Source organism: Schistocerca nitens, chromosome 3 (assembly GCF_023898315.1).
Source record: "Schistocerca nitens isolate TAMUIC-IGC-003100 chromosome 3, iqSchNite1.1, whole genome shotgun sequence".
Lineage (NCBI taxonomy): Eukaryota > Metazoa > Arthropoda > Insecta > Orthoptera > Acrididae > Schistocerca > Schistocerca nitens.
The window spans coordinates 936,806,771-936,823,717 of record NC_064616.1 but is presented as its reverse complement, the minus strand read 5'-3'; the positions used below and the strand labels follow the sequence as shown (position 1 = coordinate 936,823,717).

At 39.1% G+C, this 16,947-nt stretch overlaps 1 protein-coding gene across 2 annotated transcripts in view; it reads left to right on the top strand.

Moving 5' to 3' along the window:
* The first annotated feature begins 16,491 nt into the window (after positions 1-16,491).
* Positions 16,492-16,947, top strand: part of LOC126249015 (ceramide synthase 6) — a 134,853-nt gene continuing 134,397 nt past the window's right edge. Inside the window, exon 1 of one of the 2 annotated variants that reach the window (XM_049950612.1) lies at positions 16,492-16,942. In XM_049950612.1, coding sequence (XP_049806569.1) covers positions 16,761-16,942 — 182 coding nt within the window. In that variant the 5' untranslated portion in view covers positions 16,492-16,760. The remainder of the gene's footprint in view (positions 16,943-16,947) is intronic. The other variant, XM_049950611.1, reaches the window with a different exon arrangement.

Below are 16,947 nucleotides of genomic sequence, written 5' to 3'. Positions count from 1 at the left end.
AAGTGTCTTGATCAACAGTTTGTGACATTTTTCTCATGAGAAATACATTTGTGCTAACTTTTGATCATATTTTATTTACGTGAGTCTCCCATCTCATGGATCTGAAGTCCCATAAACTTACTGCGATTTCCTTCTGAAATACTTGAATCCCTAAGATTGATATCAAGATCATCTGCTTTGACTGGCCTACTGCCCTATTAGCTTGCACTCTCAGGGATGTTGTTTCCTTCTGTTTACAAAACGGTCACATCCCACAAAATATTTTATGCCCTATACATCTCTAAACATGTCTTTATGTCAAGGTGTTTAGCAGATTTACTGGTGACTGGAAGAGACGTGACATCAGCATACATGATCACTGTTTCATTTACAGCTTCTGAATTGTCATTTACATATAGAACAAACAGTAAAGGCCCCAATACCCAGCCTTTCGGTGCACCATGATTTACCGCTTTGAATGTTGAAAGTAAATGTTCGAATCTGTTGCTCTTTTATTCACATTGTTGCCTATTTTTAATAAATCTCTTGAGAATGTTGTTTGCTGTGCCTTTTATACCATACTGGTGTAATTTTGCTAACAACACTCTGTGACATACACAGTCAAAAGCCTTTGATAGGTCCAGGAATATACTAAAAACCTGTTCCTGTTTTTCCAATACCATTGTAAGAACTCGGGTATTGATGGGTGTGACAAGATACAACATGGAACCATACATTAGAGATCACTACATTGTTTATATTATGTATGTATACAGTTGCAGACTGAACGTCCTGACATAATACAGGTTGTGTTCAGACTAAACTGGCAGGAAATGTCTACTCAGTGCTGCTCGATAGTTGGAGATGTTATGTTGGGTAGTCTTGCTGGTCGATTTCACTCATCATGACTGCATATGCTCTAAAATTTGTAACTGCTGTCTTTGTAGATCGACCTTTGCTGAAACCATGCTGTGACCTATTTGTTATGGTTCGCTATGTAATTTGCTGTTCTATCCTTTATGACAGTACAGATGTGATAGTAATAGATATGTAGTTGCCAGGATTCCCTTTGTCTCCCCATTTAAATATGTGGATTACTTTTCTTTTCTTTAGGTAGTTTGGAAATGCCCCTTCCTGCAGCATTTGATTTATAAGGAATGTAGAAAGTTTCCTTTGGTATTTATAAATATACTTAATTATTTCAGGAGGCATGCCCTCCAATCCCTCCGAATTTGCGTTTTTTAAAGATTTAATCATATTTATGACTTCTGACTCATCATTAGCTGATAGGAATATACGATCTGTTACCTTTTTGTAGCTTTGTATGTTATTTACTATTTGAATGTAATGGTTTTTGACCAGCCCATAGATTAAATACATTTAGTACTGACTGAAAATTCCACATACTTCATACGGATCATTTAGTTGTGTTCCTTCCTTTGTAAGTGTGAGGTTAACATGAGCTGGTACTTGTGTTTCTTTCCAGCTTGTTTTTGTATGTACCCACACAGTTTTGGATACATCTGAGGAAGACACAATTTTATGTTTAGACAGGTTGACAATTATTGATATACGTGAAATAAAAGCGTCGTAACTTCTGAATGATTTGCGTTAGAACGTTCAAATTGCACAGCTGGCCATGGGGCATGATAGGATGGATTAATCAATAAGCAAAGTTGGCGCATTTGGTAGACTGAGAATCCACATTTCGCTATCACGACGTCTCTTCACACTGAAAATGTGACTGTGTGGTGTGAAATGTCCATTCACAGAATAATTGGTGAGATATTCCTTGATGACACTGTGGCTACCGAATGGTACCCGAAAGTTTTGGAAGATGATTTCATCCCAATTATCCAAAGTGACACTGACTTCGACAAGATGTGGTTCATGCAAGACGAAACTCGGCCCCATCGAAGCAGGAGAGTGTTTGACGTTCTGGAGGAGCATTCTGGGGACCGCATTGTGACTCTGGGGCACCCAGAGGCCACCGGCATGGGCCTTGATTGGCCACCATATTCCCTGGATCTGAACACATGCGGCTCCTTTTTGTGGGGCTATATAAAGACAAGGGCTGCAGCAATAACCCAAAACCATTGCTGAGCTGAAAACAGCCATTCAGGAGTTCATCAACAGCATCGATGTTCCAACACCTCAGTGGGTCATGTGGAATTTCGCTGTTCGTCTGCGCCACATCATCCCATTGATGGCGGGTCCATTGAACATGTCATAACCTAAATTCGAATATCTGCAGTGACTTTTACATGTTGAATAAAGTATATGAATATTGTAGTTTGTAACTAAATTACTTTCTTTTCTTATAGATCAATAATTTTCGCCCTGTAATAGCTGACTTTTGTCTCCCTTATCAACATGTTGCAGGCATTCTTCATGTCTGTATAGACCTTCCCCTTTGTTAAACATTTGCCATTCTGATAATATTTAAATACTTCTTTTAATACCGAGCAAAGTGGTGCAGTGGTTACCACACTGGACTCGCATTCGGGGGCACGACGGTTCAATCCCGCGTCTGGTCATCCTGATTTAGGTTTTTCCGTGATTTCCCTACATCTCTTCAGGGGAATGCCAGGATGGTTCCTTTGAAAAGGACATGGCCGACTTCCTTCCACATCCGTCCCTAATCCAATGCGACTGATGACCTCACTGTTTGGTCTCCTCCCCCAAAACAACCCAACCCCAATTTCTTTTAATTCTTCCTATTCTGAACAATTTTTACTACTTTCCAGTTTTTACTGAGCTTTTTATGTACTATCATAGCTACCTCTGGACATTTAATTTTTATATAATAATTTATAGTTAATCAGAAAATTTCCCATCTCTCGTGTACATTTCTTTACCCTGAAGCCCGCACCAGTTTTCTGTCTTCAGTAAAACTTCAAAGATATTTGGGTGTCCTGGTTTGCTCTGTCTTAGTTCCATCACCGTATCTTCATTGATCATGACATTATCACACACTTCAATTGATTGGCCATAATGGTCAGCAGTTACTGTCTTTACAATTTTTACATCCAAACTGCTCTCAGGTATGTTCGTGATTACATGGTCTAGATAGTGTATTGTATTTGTACATCCTGTTGGACTCATTATGTATGTCTGCAGGTTGAATGAGCTTAAGATATCAAGGAAGCTTTTTGTAGAAACATTTTTCCCTCGCTGTGTAATGTTAAAATGAACTACTATCATTAAAAAAGTGAATTCTCTGGTAAGTCTGTCTAAAAAGAAATTATCCACTGTTGAGCTTGGTGAACGGTATATACCCAGCACAAGACACTATTTTCCTAGTAGCTGTATTTGAATTGCCACCAATTCAATCACTAGTTCTGCAAATTTAGGCATGTGTTATGCAGTTCTGTCAAATACGTTATTATCAACATGCAGAGTTGCACCATCATCTTTGCGTTTACTTCTACAATAATGTGCCGTATTTTAAATCATTTTAGATTATACACCATTATTTCATTTTTCTTTAGCTCATGGTCTGTCATAATAAAAACATTTGGCATCTCATTTGCTACTAATGCATCACTTTCATCTAATTTATTGGAAGCATGTTCCACATTTTGGCAAAGTAATTTAATTTTACAAGGAACCTCTTGAGTGCAAGGTTGCAAACGGCTAGTGATGTTTATGGCATTCGATGCACCACTTATTATCTACCATGCAATCACAATATTGGCTACCAATGGCAACATGGGGTAGGACTGAAGGTACCCAATGGTGAGCACGGCATGACAGTATGGAGCATAGTTAAACTGCTTAGTCTACGAATAAGTCTCAACTGTGCTAAAATGCTTGTGGTGTTGATACAGAGCAGAGCAATGGCAACGATAAACAAAGCAAACTTTGCATTACATCTACAAAAACAGTTGCGAAATTTGACATTTCATCAGGAAACTACCAAAGAAATTTCGCGGAGTGAGAAAGAAGTGGACGATGAAATAGTAGCTTTTCTGGAAAATGAATCAGTGGAATGTGTGGGGTGGTGTCATATACACTCGACTGTTTGGAGAATGTACATGAAAAGTGCAATGATGACGATATGTGCTTAACGAGTGAAAGTGATACTGAAACAACTGTCAAGCCATGTATTTCATAATCTTTGTCGGGCAGGGAGCCACTAATCATGTCACTGGTGAAACATAGTAAAGGACATTCGTTGTTCACAGAGTAGGTACTAAACGTAATTACATACATGGAACATCAGCCACAGCATAGCAAAAATAATTATGAACAGATTTCAAAGAAGTCCACAGCAATATGACAGTACAGTGCATAAAAAAATCTATGGATGTTTCAAAGCAGAAACTCTGGGAATTAGAGCTGCCAAGAGAGTTGTATCAAGATCAACTAGCATCATTGCCTTAATGCATTTGTATACAATTATGACAACTGTTAATCTGGTGTTTGCGCGTTTCAAGGATGCTCTATACGATTTACAGACTGTGTATGATAGTGACCTACAACGTTATGTACATCAAATTGTGCACAACATAGATTACAGTTATTTCAAGAGAAGCAGTGGATGGTTGCGTAACTTCAAACAGTGATACAAAATTGGAAGACGTAAGATAACAAAATTTCTAACAAAGCATCAACATGACAATGCGCAGCACAATGCAGAACCAGTTCGAAAATTTGTAGTCGATATAAACAAGCTTATCCTACCATTCAGAAAGGAATTTGTTTTCAACTCTGTCCAATCGGGATTTGAAGAGGAAATGTATATGAAAGGAACTCTGGGAATTAAGGCTACCAAGGGAGTTGTATCAAGATCAATTGGCATCATTGCCTTAACGCATTTATATACAAGAATGCCAACTAGTAATCTGGATGCTAAATAGGCTAGAAAGCCATTTGTTATGCTGCAAGAAATTGGAGGTGCTCGGTCCTCTATAATACTTTCTCGTGTGCATGACCTTGCAAGGGCAGTGGGGAATAGATTAGATTAGATTTACTTTCATTCCAATTGCTCCGTAGTGAGGAAGTTCTCCAGGATGTAGAACATGTCATAAAAACAACAATACATGACAAATATTTACAGCTCAAACAAATAAGCTAATGTACCATTCCACAGGTCCCAAGTGGAATCATTTTACAAATACTAATGCACTGAATTTAAAATAAAAAAAGTTTTATTTATTCATTTATAAGGTGATAAACGTGTAATACAACTACTATAATACTTCTTTACAATGAACACATTACTGCACTGAAATGGTGCAGAAGTTAGATTGTACTTATACACACACGCACACACACACTTATTTACAATGATCACATTACTGCACTGAAATTGTGCAGAAGTTATACTGCACTTATATATATATACACACACAAATCAGTTGGTTCTACTGAGAAATTCATCAATGGAGTAGAAGGAGTTGGCCACCAATAAATCCTTTAGGTTTCTCTAAAACTTCATTGGTTGTTAAGCTTTTTATGGCTGCTGGCAAGTTATTTAAAATGTGTGTTCCTGAATAATGCACACCTTTTTGTACAAGACTAAGTGACTTTAAATCATTGTGAAGATTATTCTTATTTCTAGTATTGATTCCATGAACTGAGCTGTGGGTTTGAAGAAGTGATATATTTTTAATGACAAATACCATTAAAGAATAAATACAGGGTGTTACAAAAAGGTACGGCCAAACTTTCAGGAAACATTCCTCACACACAAAGAAAGAAAATATGTTATGTGGACATGTGCCTGGAAATGCTTACTTTCCATGTTATAGCTCATTTTATTACTTCTCTTCAAATCAAATTAATCATGGAATGGAAACACACAGCAACAGAACGTACCAGCGTGACTTCAAACACTTTGTTACAGGTTGGTTGGTTGGTTGGTTTGGGGAAGGAGACCAGACAGCGTGGTCATCGGTCTCATCGGATTAGGGAAGGATTGGGAAGGAAGTCGGCCGTGCCCTTTCAGAGGAACCATCCCAGCATTTGCCTGGAGTGATTTAGGGAAATCACGGAAAACCTAAATCAGGATGGCCGGACGCCTTTGTTACAGGAAATGTTCAAAATGTCCTTCGTTAGCGAGGATACATGCATCCACCCTCCGTCGCATGGAATCCCTGATGCGCTGATGCAGCCCTGGAGAATGGCGTATTGTATCACAGCCGTCCACAATACGAGCACGAAGAGTCTCTACATTTGGTACCGGGGTTGTGAAGACAAGAGCTTTCAAATGCCCCCATAAATGAAAGTCAAGAGGGTTGAGGTCAGGAGAGTGTGGAGGCCATGGAATTGGTCCACCTCTACCCATCCATCGGTCACCGAATCTGTTGTTGAGAAGCATACGAACACTTCGACTGAAATGTGCAGGAGCTCCATCGTGCATGAACTACACGTTGTGTCGTACTTGTAAAGGCACATGTTGTAGCATCACAGGTAGAGTATCCCATATGAAATCATGATAACGTGCTCCATTGAGCGTAGGTGGAAGAACATGGGGCCCAATCAAGACATCACCAACAATGCCTGCCCAAACGTTCACAGACAATCTGATTGATGACGTGATTGCACAATTGCGTTTGGATTCTCGTCAGCCCACACATGTTGATTGTGAAAATTTACAATTTGATCGAGGAAGTACAGTACATACTGACGAAACTAAAATGAGCTCTAACATGGAAATTAGGCGTTTCCACATGTCCACATAACATCTTTTCTTTATTTGTGTGTGAGGAATGTTTCCTGAAAGTTTGGTCGTACCTTTTTGTAACACCCTGTAAATTGGGAAGCAGTAGTTAGTATCCCTAATTCCGTAAACAGGCTTCTGCAGAATGTTCTTGAGTTCACACCACATATAACTCTTACTGCACGCTTTTGTGCCTGGAAAACTTTGGCTTGGCTTGATGAATTACCACAAAAAATAATCCCATATGACATTATGGAATGAAAGTAAGCATAGTATGCCAGCTTTTTCATTTTTATATCCCCTATATCTGACACAATTCGCATTGCAAATAGGGATTTGTTAAGACACTTCAGCAGTTCTGTGGTGTGCTCCTCCCAGTTGAATTTATTATCAAGCTGTAATCCCAAGAATTTAACACTGTCCTTTTCTTCTATCTGCTTGTCATCATATGTTAGGCATATACTCGTGGGACACCCCTTACAAGTTCTGAACTGCATCTAGTGTGTTTTTTCAAAGTTTAGTGACAAGGAATTGGCTAGGAACTAGTGATTAATCTCCACAATTATTTTATTAGCTGATCTTTCTAAGACTACACTTGATTTGCTATTTATTGCAATGTTTGTATCATCGGCAAACAAACCGAACTTGGCATCTGCTAATGTTACTGATGAAAGGTCATTGATATACACAAAAAAGTAAGGGCCCTAAAATGGAACCTTGTGGGACCCCACACGTAATTAGTTCCCAGTTGGATGATGCCTGATAGCTTGATATATGTCTCTTTCCTAATAACACCCTTTGTTTCCTGCCAGAGATATAAGATTTGAACCATTTTGCAGCGTTTCCTGTTACACTATAATACTCTAATTTACTTAAAAGGATATTGTGATTTACACAGTCAAATACCTTTGACAGTATGTTATTTGAGGTAAGATGGTTATAAAGCCGATTGTACGTTAGTTTCTCTAAAACTTTTGAGAATGCTGGCAAAAGTGAAATTGGACAGAATTTGATGCTATTTCTTTATCTCCATTCTTAAACAGTGGCTTAACTTCAGCATATTTTAACCATTTAGGAAATATTCCACTGAAAAGCGACTGGTTACACAGATAGCTTAATGTGTTACTTAACTTAGAATCAAATTCTTTAATTAGCTTCGTTGATATTTCATCATACCCACTAGATGTTTTTGATTTTAAAGATTTTATGATGGACATTATTTCTGCTGGCGTAATGAGGGTCAAATTCATATTATGGAGGTTACTTGAAGTGTCTGGTCTGAGGTATTCCATAGCAGCGTCTACAGATCCTGAAAACTCCATCTTTTCAGTAACAGTTATGAAATGTTTGTTAAAAAGTTCTGCAACACTATACACATCTGTCACCAATGTATCATTTACCCTTAATGCTATTTGTCCCTCTTTATGTCTGGTTTTACCGGTCTCCTCCTTTACTATATCCCATATTGTATTTATTTTGTTATCTGACATGACTATCTTTTCCTTTTTATATATATTTGCTTTGATGTCTGTATTACAGTCTTTAATATTTTGCAGTATTTCTTGTAATGTGCTATAGCATCAGCATTGGAACTGTTTCGGATTGACAGATACAGTTTTCTTTTTGTTTTACAAGATACCCATATTCCTTGAGTAATCCGAGGCTTCTTTGTAGACTTTGCTCTAATCTTGGTAAGTTTTTGGGAAAACAGTATTCGAATAAGGTAAGAACTTTATTAGGAAAAGTGTTATATTTTTCATTCATGCCATGAGCACTGTAATCATCAGTCCAGTGAATCTCTCTGAGGAATGTCCTAAAATAATCAATTTTTGGCTTATTGATTACCCTCTTGAGCTCAGATTTAACAGATTTTATATCCTGTTCAGTGTTAACATTTAACAGAAGGAACTACATGTCATTATCTGAGAGGCCATTGACTATTGGTTTTGTAATATAATTTTGTTCATTGGACTTTTTTATAAAGATATTATCAATGGCTGTTTGTGAGCAATTGGCTAACCTATTGGGGAACTTTACAGTGGGAATTAAGTTGAATGATAGTGTTACTAACTCAAATAAGTTCTTATTGGGAGAGTCTTTAAGGAAATCTACATTGAAATCACCAGCAACCACTATTTCTTTGTTTTTGGTTGGTAAATGGGCCAGTACGGCTTCAAGATGGTTTACAAACAGATTAAAGTTACCTGCTGGTGTTCGATATACACTTAATATTATGAAGGATTTTTTGTGAAATTCTACTTCTGTTGCACATGCTTCCAAATGCTGCTCTAGGCAAAATTTATGAATGTCTACGTTCTTAAATTTATGACAGTTCCTGGTGAATGTGGCAACTCCTCCTTTCTCCATTTCTGATCTACAAAAGTGAGATGCTAACCTAACCCCTGTGACACTTAAAAGTTCTATACCAGTGGTCACATGATGTTCAGAGAGGCATATTATGTCAGCTGGGTTTGAATACTCTAATTCATCTATGAAGGTAATTAATTCATTAATTTTATTTCTCAGTCCTCGAATATTTTGATGCAATAAAGATAGCTGACATTTCACAATGACTGAGTTAAAATTGGGTAGAGTTAAAATAGCTGCTGACTGTTGAAAATTCTTAACCTATGGCTGTTTATGCTGATGTAATAAGCTAGAATTATGTTTTTTGGTTTCTTTCTTGAACTGAATATTTGTCTCAGCCCTAACCTCTCTTAAAATTTGGTTTCTTTCTGTCCTCACTACCTTAAAAAAGGGTCTTTTCTGAATCTTATAACCACTGGTATTTTATCACTCATGACAGTGCCTCCCCCCTTTAACTTTCCTGCTATTTTCCCAGCCAGTTTACCCTTCCCCTTCCTGTTGAGTTGAAGGCGATGCCTAGTATAATCCCACCTATTGAGAGAATCAACAGGAACCACAGCAATGTGTGACCCTGCACCCAACATAAGCAACCGTTTCAACTCCAAATTAACTCTCTTGACAGAAGAGTTCAAATGAGGTCTGTCATGGCGCCCAAGAACAGAAACAAACTCAATACTAGTATGCTTCGATGCTAATGCAGTCTTTGCCAGGTCACACTCTATACTGTACCCAGGATCTCAGTCAATACTATTACCTGCCCCACCAACTATAACCACTGTGTCTTCCTTAGTGAAATCTTTGCAAAGTGATCCTAAATCCTCTGTCACCTGCTTCATACTAGCACTAGGCTTAAAAAAATTGGTGACCTGGTATTCTGATCCTAGTTCATCCTGCAAAAGTTGGCCAACACCTCTTCCATGGGAACTACCTAAAAACAACACTTACTTTCTCTTTACTGATTTCCCTACTTTCTTACTTTTCAATTTGCTACTGAAAGTTTGTTGTGCCCTGTCTACACCTGCAACTGCTTGAGGCTCACTAGTTTCTAACTGAAGCAACAGGTCAAATCAATTTTCCACATTCACCACGAAGCTGTCGGATAAAATTCTAGGCCTGTTCCTCCTGTTGCCTGTTGCCACTTCCCACCTCTCTTTACCCTTCTCCATCCTTAACCTGTCAAGATCTCCCCTGGCCTTGTCTGACTCAGCCTGAAGGGCAGCAATTTTCCCCTCCTGTTCTAGTATCTTCCTATCTCTACTACAAATCCTACAAAACCACTGATGAGTCTCATTTAACTTCCTGGCAGATTAAAACTGTGTGCTCGACCGAGACTCGAGACCTTTGCCTTTCACGGGCATGCGCTCTACCAACTGAGCTACCGAAGCACGACTCACACGTGGTCCGCACAGCAAGTTTCATATCAGCGCACACTCCGCTGCAGAGTGAAAATCTCATTCTGGAAACATCCCCAAGGCTGTGGATAAGCCGTGTCTCCGCAGTATCCTTTCTTTCAGGAGTGCTAGTTCTGCAAGTTTCGCAGGAGAGCTTCTGTAAAGTTTTGAAGGTAGGAGACGAGATACTGGCAGAAGTAAAGCTGTGAGGACCGGGCGTGAGTTGTGCTTTTGTAGCTCAGTTGGTAGAGCGCTTGCCCGTGAAAGGCAAAGGTCCCGAGTTCGAGTCTCGGTCGGGCACACTGTTTGAATCTGCCAGGAAGTTTCATATCAGCGCACACTCCGCTGCAGAGTGAAAATCTCATTCTGGAAACATCCCCAAGGTTGTGGCTAAGCCATGTCTCCGCAGTATCCTTTCTTTCAGGAGTGCTAGTTCTGCAAGTTTCACAGGGGAGCTTCTGTAAAGTTTGGAAGGTAGGAGACGAGATACTGGCAGAAGTAAAGCTGTGAGAACCGGACGTGAGTTGTGCTTCGGTAGCTCAGTTGGTACAGCGCTTGCCTGCGAAAGGCCAAGGTCTTGAGTTCGAGTCTCGGTCGGGCACACTGTTTTAATCTGCCAGGAAGTTTCATATCAGCGCACACTCCGCTGCAGAGTGAAAATCTCATTCTGGAGTCTCATTTACTTCGCCTATTCCCACGCCACTACAGTCACCCACATGGAAGAAACTACAGCACCCATCACACCAAAGCCCCGATCTAACAATTCTACGGCAAGTCAAGCACTTTTCACTCATGATAAACGTAATAGTTTATTAAGAATAAGTCAGTTAAATTACAGATAAACACGAAAATATGGTTCCACAAATTTGGCCTATACGCAACTGTGTGTAAACAAAAACAACAGTGCAAAGTTTCTGAAACAACAACTTAAACTCTACGCTACTTTACGGAAATGCTAGTTAAATACCGAAGAGGTACGCTACAGTTAAATTACGGGAGAGAGCAAAGAACAACTAAACGAAATTCTATAGATTTACTGCGGCAAAACGTAAATAGAAAATCCGACCGTACGATCTTTTCGCGTTTTCTGCTATATTACGTAAAGAAAAATGAAACCTTTAATGGTACACTTAAAAGGCACACTAATACACCTATTTACGACGTAATCAGTAGTAAACTATATGTTTTATAATCTAGAATGACTTATCTTTACGAGAACACCAAAACTCGCGCCGTCGCCTGGCTGCAGGCCGCCAAGTTTTTCTGATTTGCGTCACAGCAAGAAAGAGTGGTAAAATGACCATAAGAGGACTACAACTATGGTATGAGCACTGCTTTTGGTCAATAGTTCGTCAAAATAACCTGCTGTTTCTTGATTCCTCGTGTGTTATAAAAGTCATACTCCTTTAGAGCAAAGTATCCCTGCTGAAAAGTGTGAAATTGCGGTTCATACCACCTGGAACCAATGGACAAATGCAGCCTATAGCGGTCTGTTTTTCTGTGAGTATAAAACATATTACCACACTATCTGCAGCTACACCTTTAAGGATAGCCAGTTTCATGATAAGCTCCAAGACAGACCGTTTTGCATTCGGTTGCATGCCATCACATTCCATCAGTTCTCATCAGCCCATTACACCAATACAATTCTACATGTATTCTTTAAGATAGGATACCTAGTCGAACGTTTTGCATGGTTTGTAACTTCCAAGGAGTTCACCTTCGCTCTTGATGATGCGAACATTTGTGAACACAATGGGGTGTTATTTTTTATTTGGTGTTTGTGGTGCAAGACAATAGTTTGTTATTTGGACATTTTTTAAATCTCAACGAGATCCATTTTGTGAAGTGCGGTATAGAATCCTATAGAAGTTTGATCTCTGCACCTCCTGGACATTAAGACATTGGCAGCTAATAATTTTCCTGTCATAATTGTAAACACAAATATTTTTAAATGAGCCTCAGTAAAGACTGCACTTGCTACCCCACATTCAAGGGGTTCCTTGTTAGAACCCTTATCAGCTATTTTACTGTCAACTACATTGAATGTCTCTTTACTGAAGAGTGCTTGTGTAGTCTTTTGTAACACAGGGATGGCGCCCTTATACCAGTGTCTAAATTACTACTTTCATTACTTAATGTATTATTTTCACAAATACCACTTACCTTGTGTACTTCCCTTTTCTTCTGCTTCCAATTAAAAATCATTCAGCCTGGTAGGTGGCACTATTTTCTTCCTGCACACAATATCTGAGCCTGTTTCTTGTACTTTGAGTGTCTTCTCTTCTTCTGCTGGTATAGCTGTAGGCAATGCCAAAGCTATAGCTTTTATAATTAGTGTTGATGATTGCACTGATGCTTCTGATGCTGATGGCTGCTCAGCTGTTTTTGTTGGGACTGGGGCAGATGTTCCTCCTGTCAATGTAGTTTTGTTGTTGTTCTAGTTGCTGATGTGTTTATTGACAGTGAACCAGTTTCTTGTGAATATGTTGGTGTTGGTGGTGTACCTGGAGCTGAAGTTGTTAGTTTCTGTGTGAAGTCTTCCTTTGCACTGAACTCCTGCATATAAGCATTTATTTAGTTGTCGTTCTACATGATGACAGAACTGATAACATCGAGTCTGTCAGTTAAGTTTCTCTTGATGTAGATGGTGTACCTACTGCTTAAGTTGCAGCTTCACTTTCTTCAGCTTTCCATTCTAGCTGCTCTGGTGCAATGGTTCTCTGTACTTTGCCTTTCACTGCCACATATTCCAGAATTATTTTGGCCATTTCTTCTTTGCCTTTCTCATTTAGATGAAGCCCGTATTCTTCTCTGTCTTCAGGAACATCAGCGTAGCCCACATTATAATGCTCCTTATTTGCTTGCTTCTTACTTGTATGTTTAATTTTTTGGTTTACACACGACCAGTCCTCTAAATCATGCCTATGTGGTATTTCCACAACAAGGAACTTCATATTTTTTGTCACATCAACATATTTTTTTAATATTTGAAGATCAGTGCTGGCTTCATTTTTGCGACGTCGCTTGCACCAGTCCAGATAATAGCATTATCGTCCTTTGTTAGTTTATGCACATCGTTGTAGTTCTGCAGCACTGTAGCCATAGGGGCTCCTGGTAGTACCTTTCCCTGGATTTCGTATTTATTTCCACTTAAGTGCTGCATGTTAGCTACACAATTTCCACCATGACTGTCTGATAAAATACATACTTTAGGTTTGCACAACACACCCTGTCTACCAGCATTTCTGGTTGTCTGTACAGCCTTGATTGTGGTACTCACGGACTGTTTTTGCTTATGAGACGTATTGCACCTGTCTGTGGTATTCACTGTATTCGGTTGCGTTGCATTGTTTATACACTTTGAAGCATTACTGTCCTTTCAGGTGCTATGATACAGTTTTTTATGACACTGTTCGCTGCCCAGCTAGAGTCTATTCCATGTGTTATATAATATTTCACGTCTCTGTAATTCATTAGTTAACGCACTTTTGACTGTTTCCATATTCTTTAGTTCACTTCATTCTGCTATAAGCTCTTCCATTAGGTTTTCACCCGTATGGGTACAAGTTTTTATATTGATTTCACGTTCTTGATCGTCACACTCAGTTGCACACGTAAGTTAGACTTACAGCTTTTAACTCTGGATGTCGTTTCTACAAATGAATAGTGAAATTTCCTTCTACATTTTATGCAAATTTTACACTTTTCCCTGCCAATTTGTTGCAACAGCATGGCTTGTTTACTCGCTATATACTCATTACGTAGCACTACACTGCTACATGCACCATGTGGCATTGTTAACGTAAGGTAATTTATCGTTCTTGAACTCCTTTTCTCCGCTATTTCAGTATTGTAGCAGATCACACTTCACGTCACAATAAACGGCAAATTTTCGCAGACAGTATATGTCTTTCTCACAGTTTACAAATACTTGAACAGCAAACCACACTCACATTTTACACATCCACCATCTTAGTAATCAATATTCTAGGATGGGTTGCACTAGTGATTTTTAAGCAGTCTCCTTTGTAGACTGATTGCATTTCCCTAGTATTCTACCAAGAAATCAAAATCTGCTACCTGCGCTAGCCACGACTGAGCGTATGTGATCGTTCCACTTAGTGCCCCTACTAAGTGTTCACCCAAGTATTTGTATGAGTTTACAGATTCCAACTGTGAGTTACTAACGTTATATTCATAGAATACTATATTTTTTTCGTTTTGTGAAGTGCATAATTTTACATCTTTGAACCGTTAAAGCAATCTGCCAATCGTTTCGCCACTTTGCAATCTTATCAATACATACTGAATACATAAACAGCAAGGGAACCAACATGCTTCCTATGGTACACCTGTAGTTACTTCTACATCTGTCAATGATCTCCATTCAAGATAACATGCTGTGCCCTCCATACCAAGAAATTCTCAATTCAGTCACATATTTCGTCTTGTACTCTATACGATCGTACTTTTGATAACAAGGTACTGAGTCAAATGCTTTTCGGGAATCGAGAAATACTGTATTGTTTATACACTTTGAAGCATAACCTGCCCTTTCAGGTGCTATGATACAGTTGTTTATAACCCATGGCTTTCAGGATGTCATGTGAAAAACGTATGAGTTCGGTTTCACATGATCTATGTTTTCGAAATCCATGCCGGTTGGCATGGAGTAAATCGTTGTGTTCGAGAGACCTCATTTAGTTTGACCTCAGAATATGTTCTACGGTTCTACAACAAATGACTATCAGAGTTATTGGGCGGTAGTTTTGTGGATCACTTTTGTTACCATTATTGTAGATATGTGTGCCTGTCCTTTTCTCACCTACTGGGCAGTTTTTTGTTCAAGGAATCTACGATGTATTATAGTTAACAGAGAGGCTAACTCAGCTGCGAAATAGTTATAAAATCATTTAGGGATTCCATAGGCATTGTTCAGTTTTCAAGATTTCAGCTGTTCCTCAGTGCCACTGACACTAATATCTATTTCATCTTTTCAGTGATACGAGAATTAAATTTGGGCAATACACCTGAGTTTTCCTTTGTTAAGGAACATTTGAAAACAGACTTAAGCGTTACTGCTTTTAGTTTGCTACTCTCAACTTCAGTTCTAGTCTCGTCCACGAGTGACTGGACACTGTGGTGCCACTAACAGCCTTTACGTATGACAAAAATTTCTTTGTGTTTTGTGCAAGACCATTTGATAATATTCTGCTATGGTTGTCACTGAAGAGTTCATGCATTACTCTCTTGACAGCCAAACGCGTTCCATTTAGCATATCTATATCTAAAGCACTATGGTGTGGTTTACACCTATTATGCAGCAGTCTCTGTTTTACAGTGACTGTGTGCCAGGGAGGATCTCTCTCATTATGAACTGTCCTGTTGGGTACATATCTGTCCAGTGCATGGTTAACAATTCTTTTAAACTTGAGCCATAGTTCTTCTGCATGCTCCTTTCCTCGGCTAAAAGTTTCAAGTTCCTTATTGAAGTATGGCACTATTGTTTCTCTTCCTAGTATACTGAACATATAAATCTTTCTTCTTGTTTTAGTTGTTTTTTGAAATTCATTTCTCCTATAACTGCCTCGTGGTCACTGATACCAGTTTCGATGAGGACTTCCTCGAAGAGGTCGGGTCTGTTTGTTGCCATTAGACCTAATATATCTCCACCGTGGCTGGGGTTCTGAACCATGTGTTCGAGGTTGCATTCAGAGAAGACCATTTACATTTAGAATCGTTTCACAGGACGTCTCCTCACGGCCGAAAATCGTTGGTGTTTACGTGTCGTCCCGTTCTGTTCCGTTCCGTTGAAGTATGTGTGAATGGCTCCGTTTGAAATGCGTTGTGGAATATTTTGGCTTTCGTTCCGTGACGTTCAGTGTGAATCGACTGTTAAACTGTTTATACTCTAACCATTTTGCAAATCTCTATGAGAATCATATGAAGTTCTCCAAGAATGCAAGCTTGGCATTTTCTGTGTAGTTATGTATGCTATCCGAGAAGTTACATTGTTCCGTTTCATAAGACAGTCATTTGTCATGCGTTTGGCGATTTGACGGGGGCTTGGTTTTTTATCTTCGCGTGAGTTCTTTGTGTTGTACTGGTAGCGGATGTGTAGTGGGGCAGTGTGGGTGTGGATAAGGTGTAGTTTGATGAGTAGTTGAGTAGATTATTTTGCGGTTGTGAAGTCTGATGGTTGAGGACTGACAGTGGTTTTCAAAGACTGTTAAAGGCTTAAAGCTCAGTGTGAGTGTTTTGCTTTGACACGTGTTATAGGCTGTTTGGAAGAATAGTTTATTTACATTACGCCTGTACGTCACGTGCCTGACTGACTTTAAACAACTAGCAACATGTTAGGTTCTTCGACATTGCAGTACCTGTCTGATATATTTTGGAGTGCATCATTCTGGCTCCCTCCAAATGTGAAGTGGAGTGACATAGACCCCCAGAAAGGATATGCAAACCCTAGGGATTTGCTTCTTCCTATTCCACTTGCCGCAATCTTTCTCTGCGTCAGATATATCTGCGAAAGGTAAG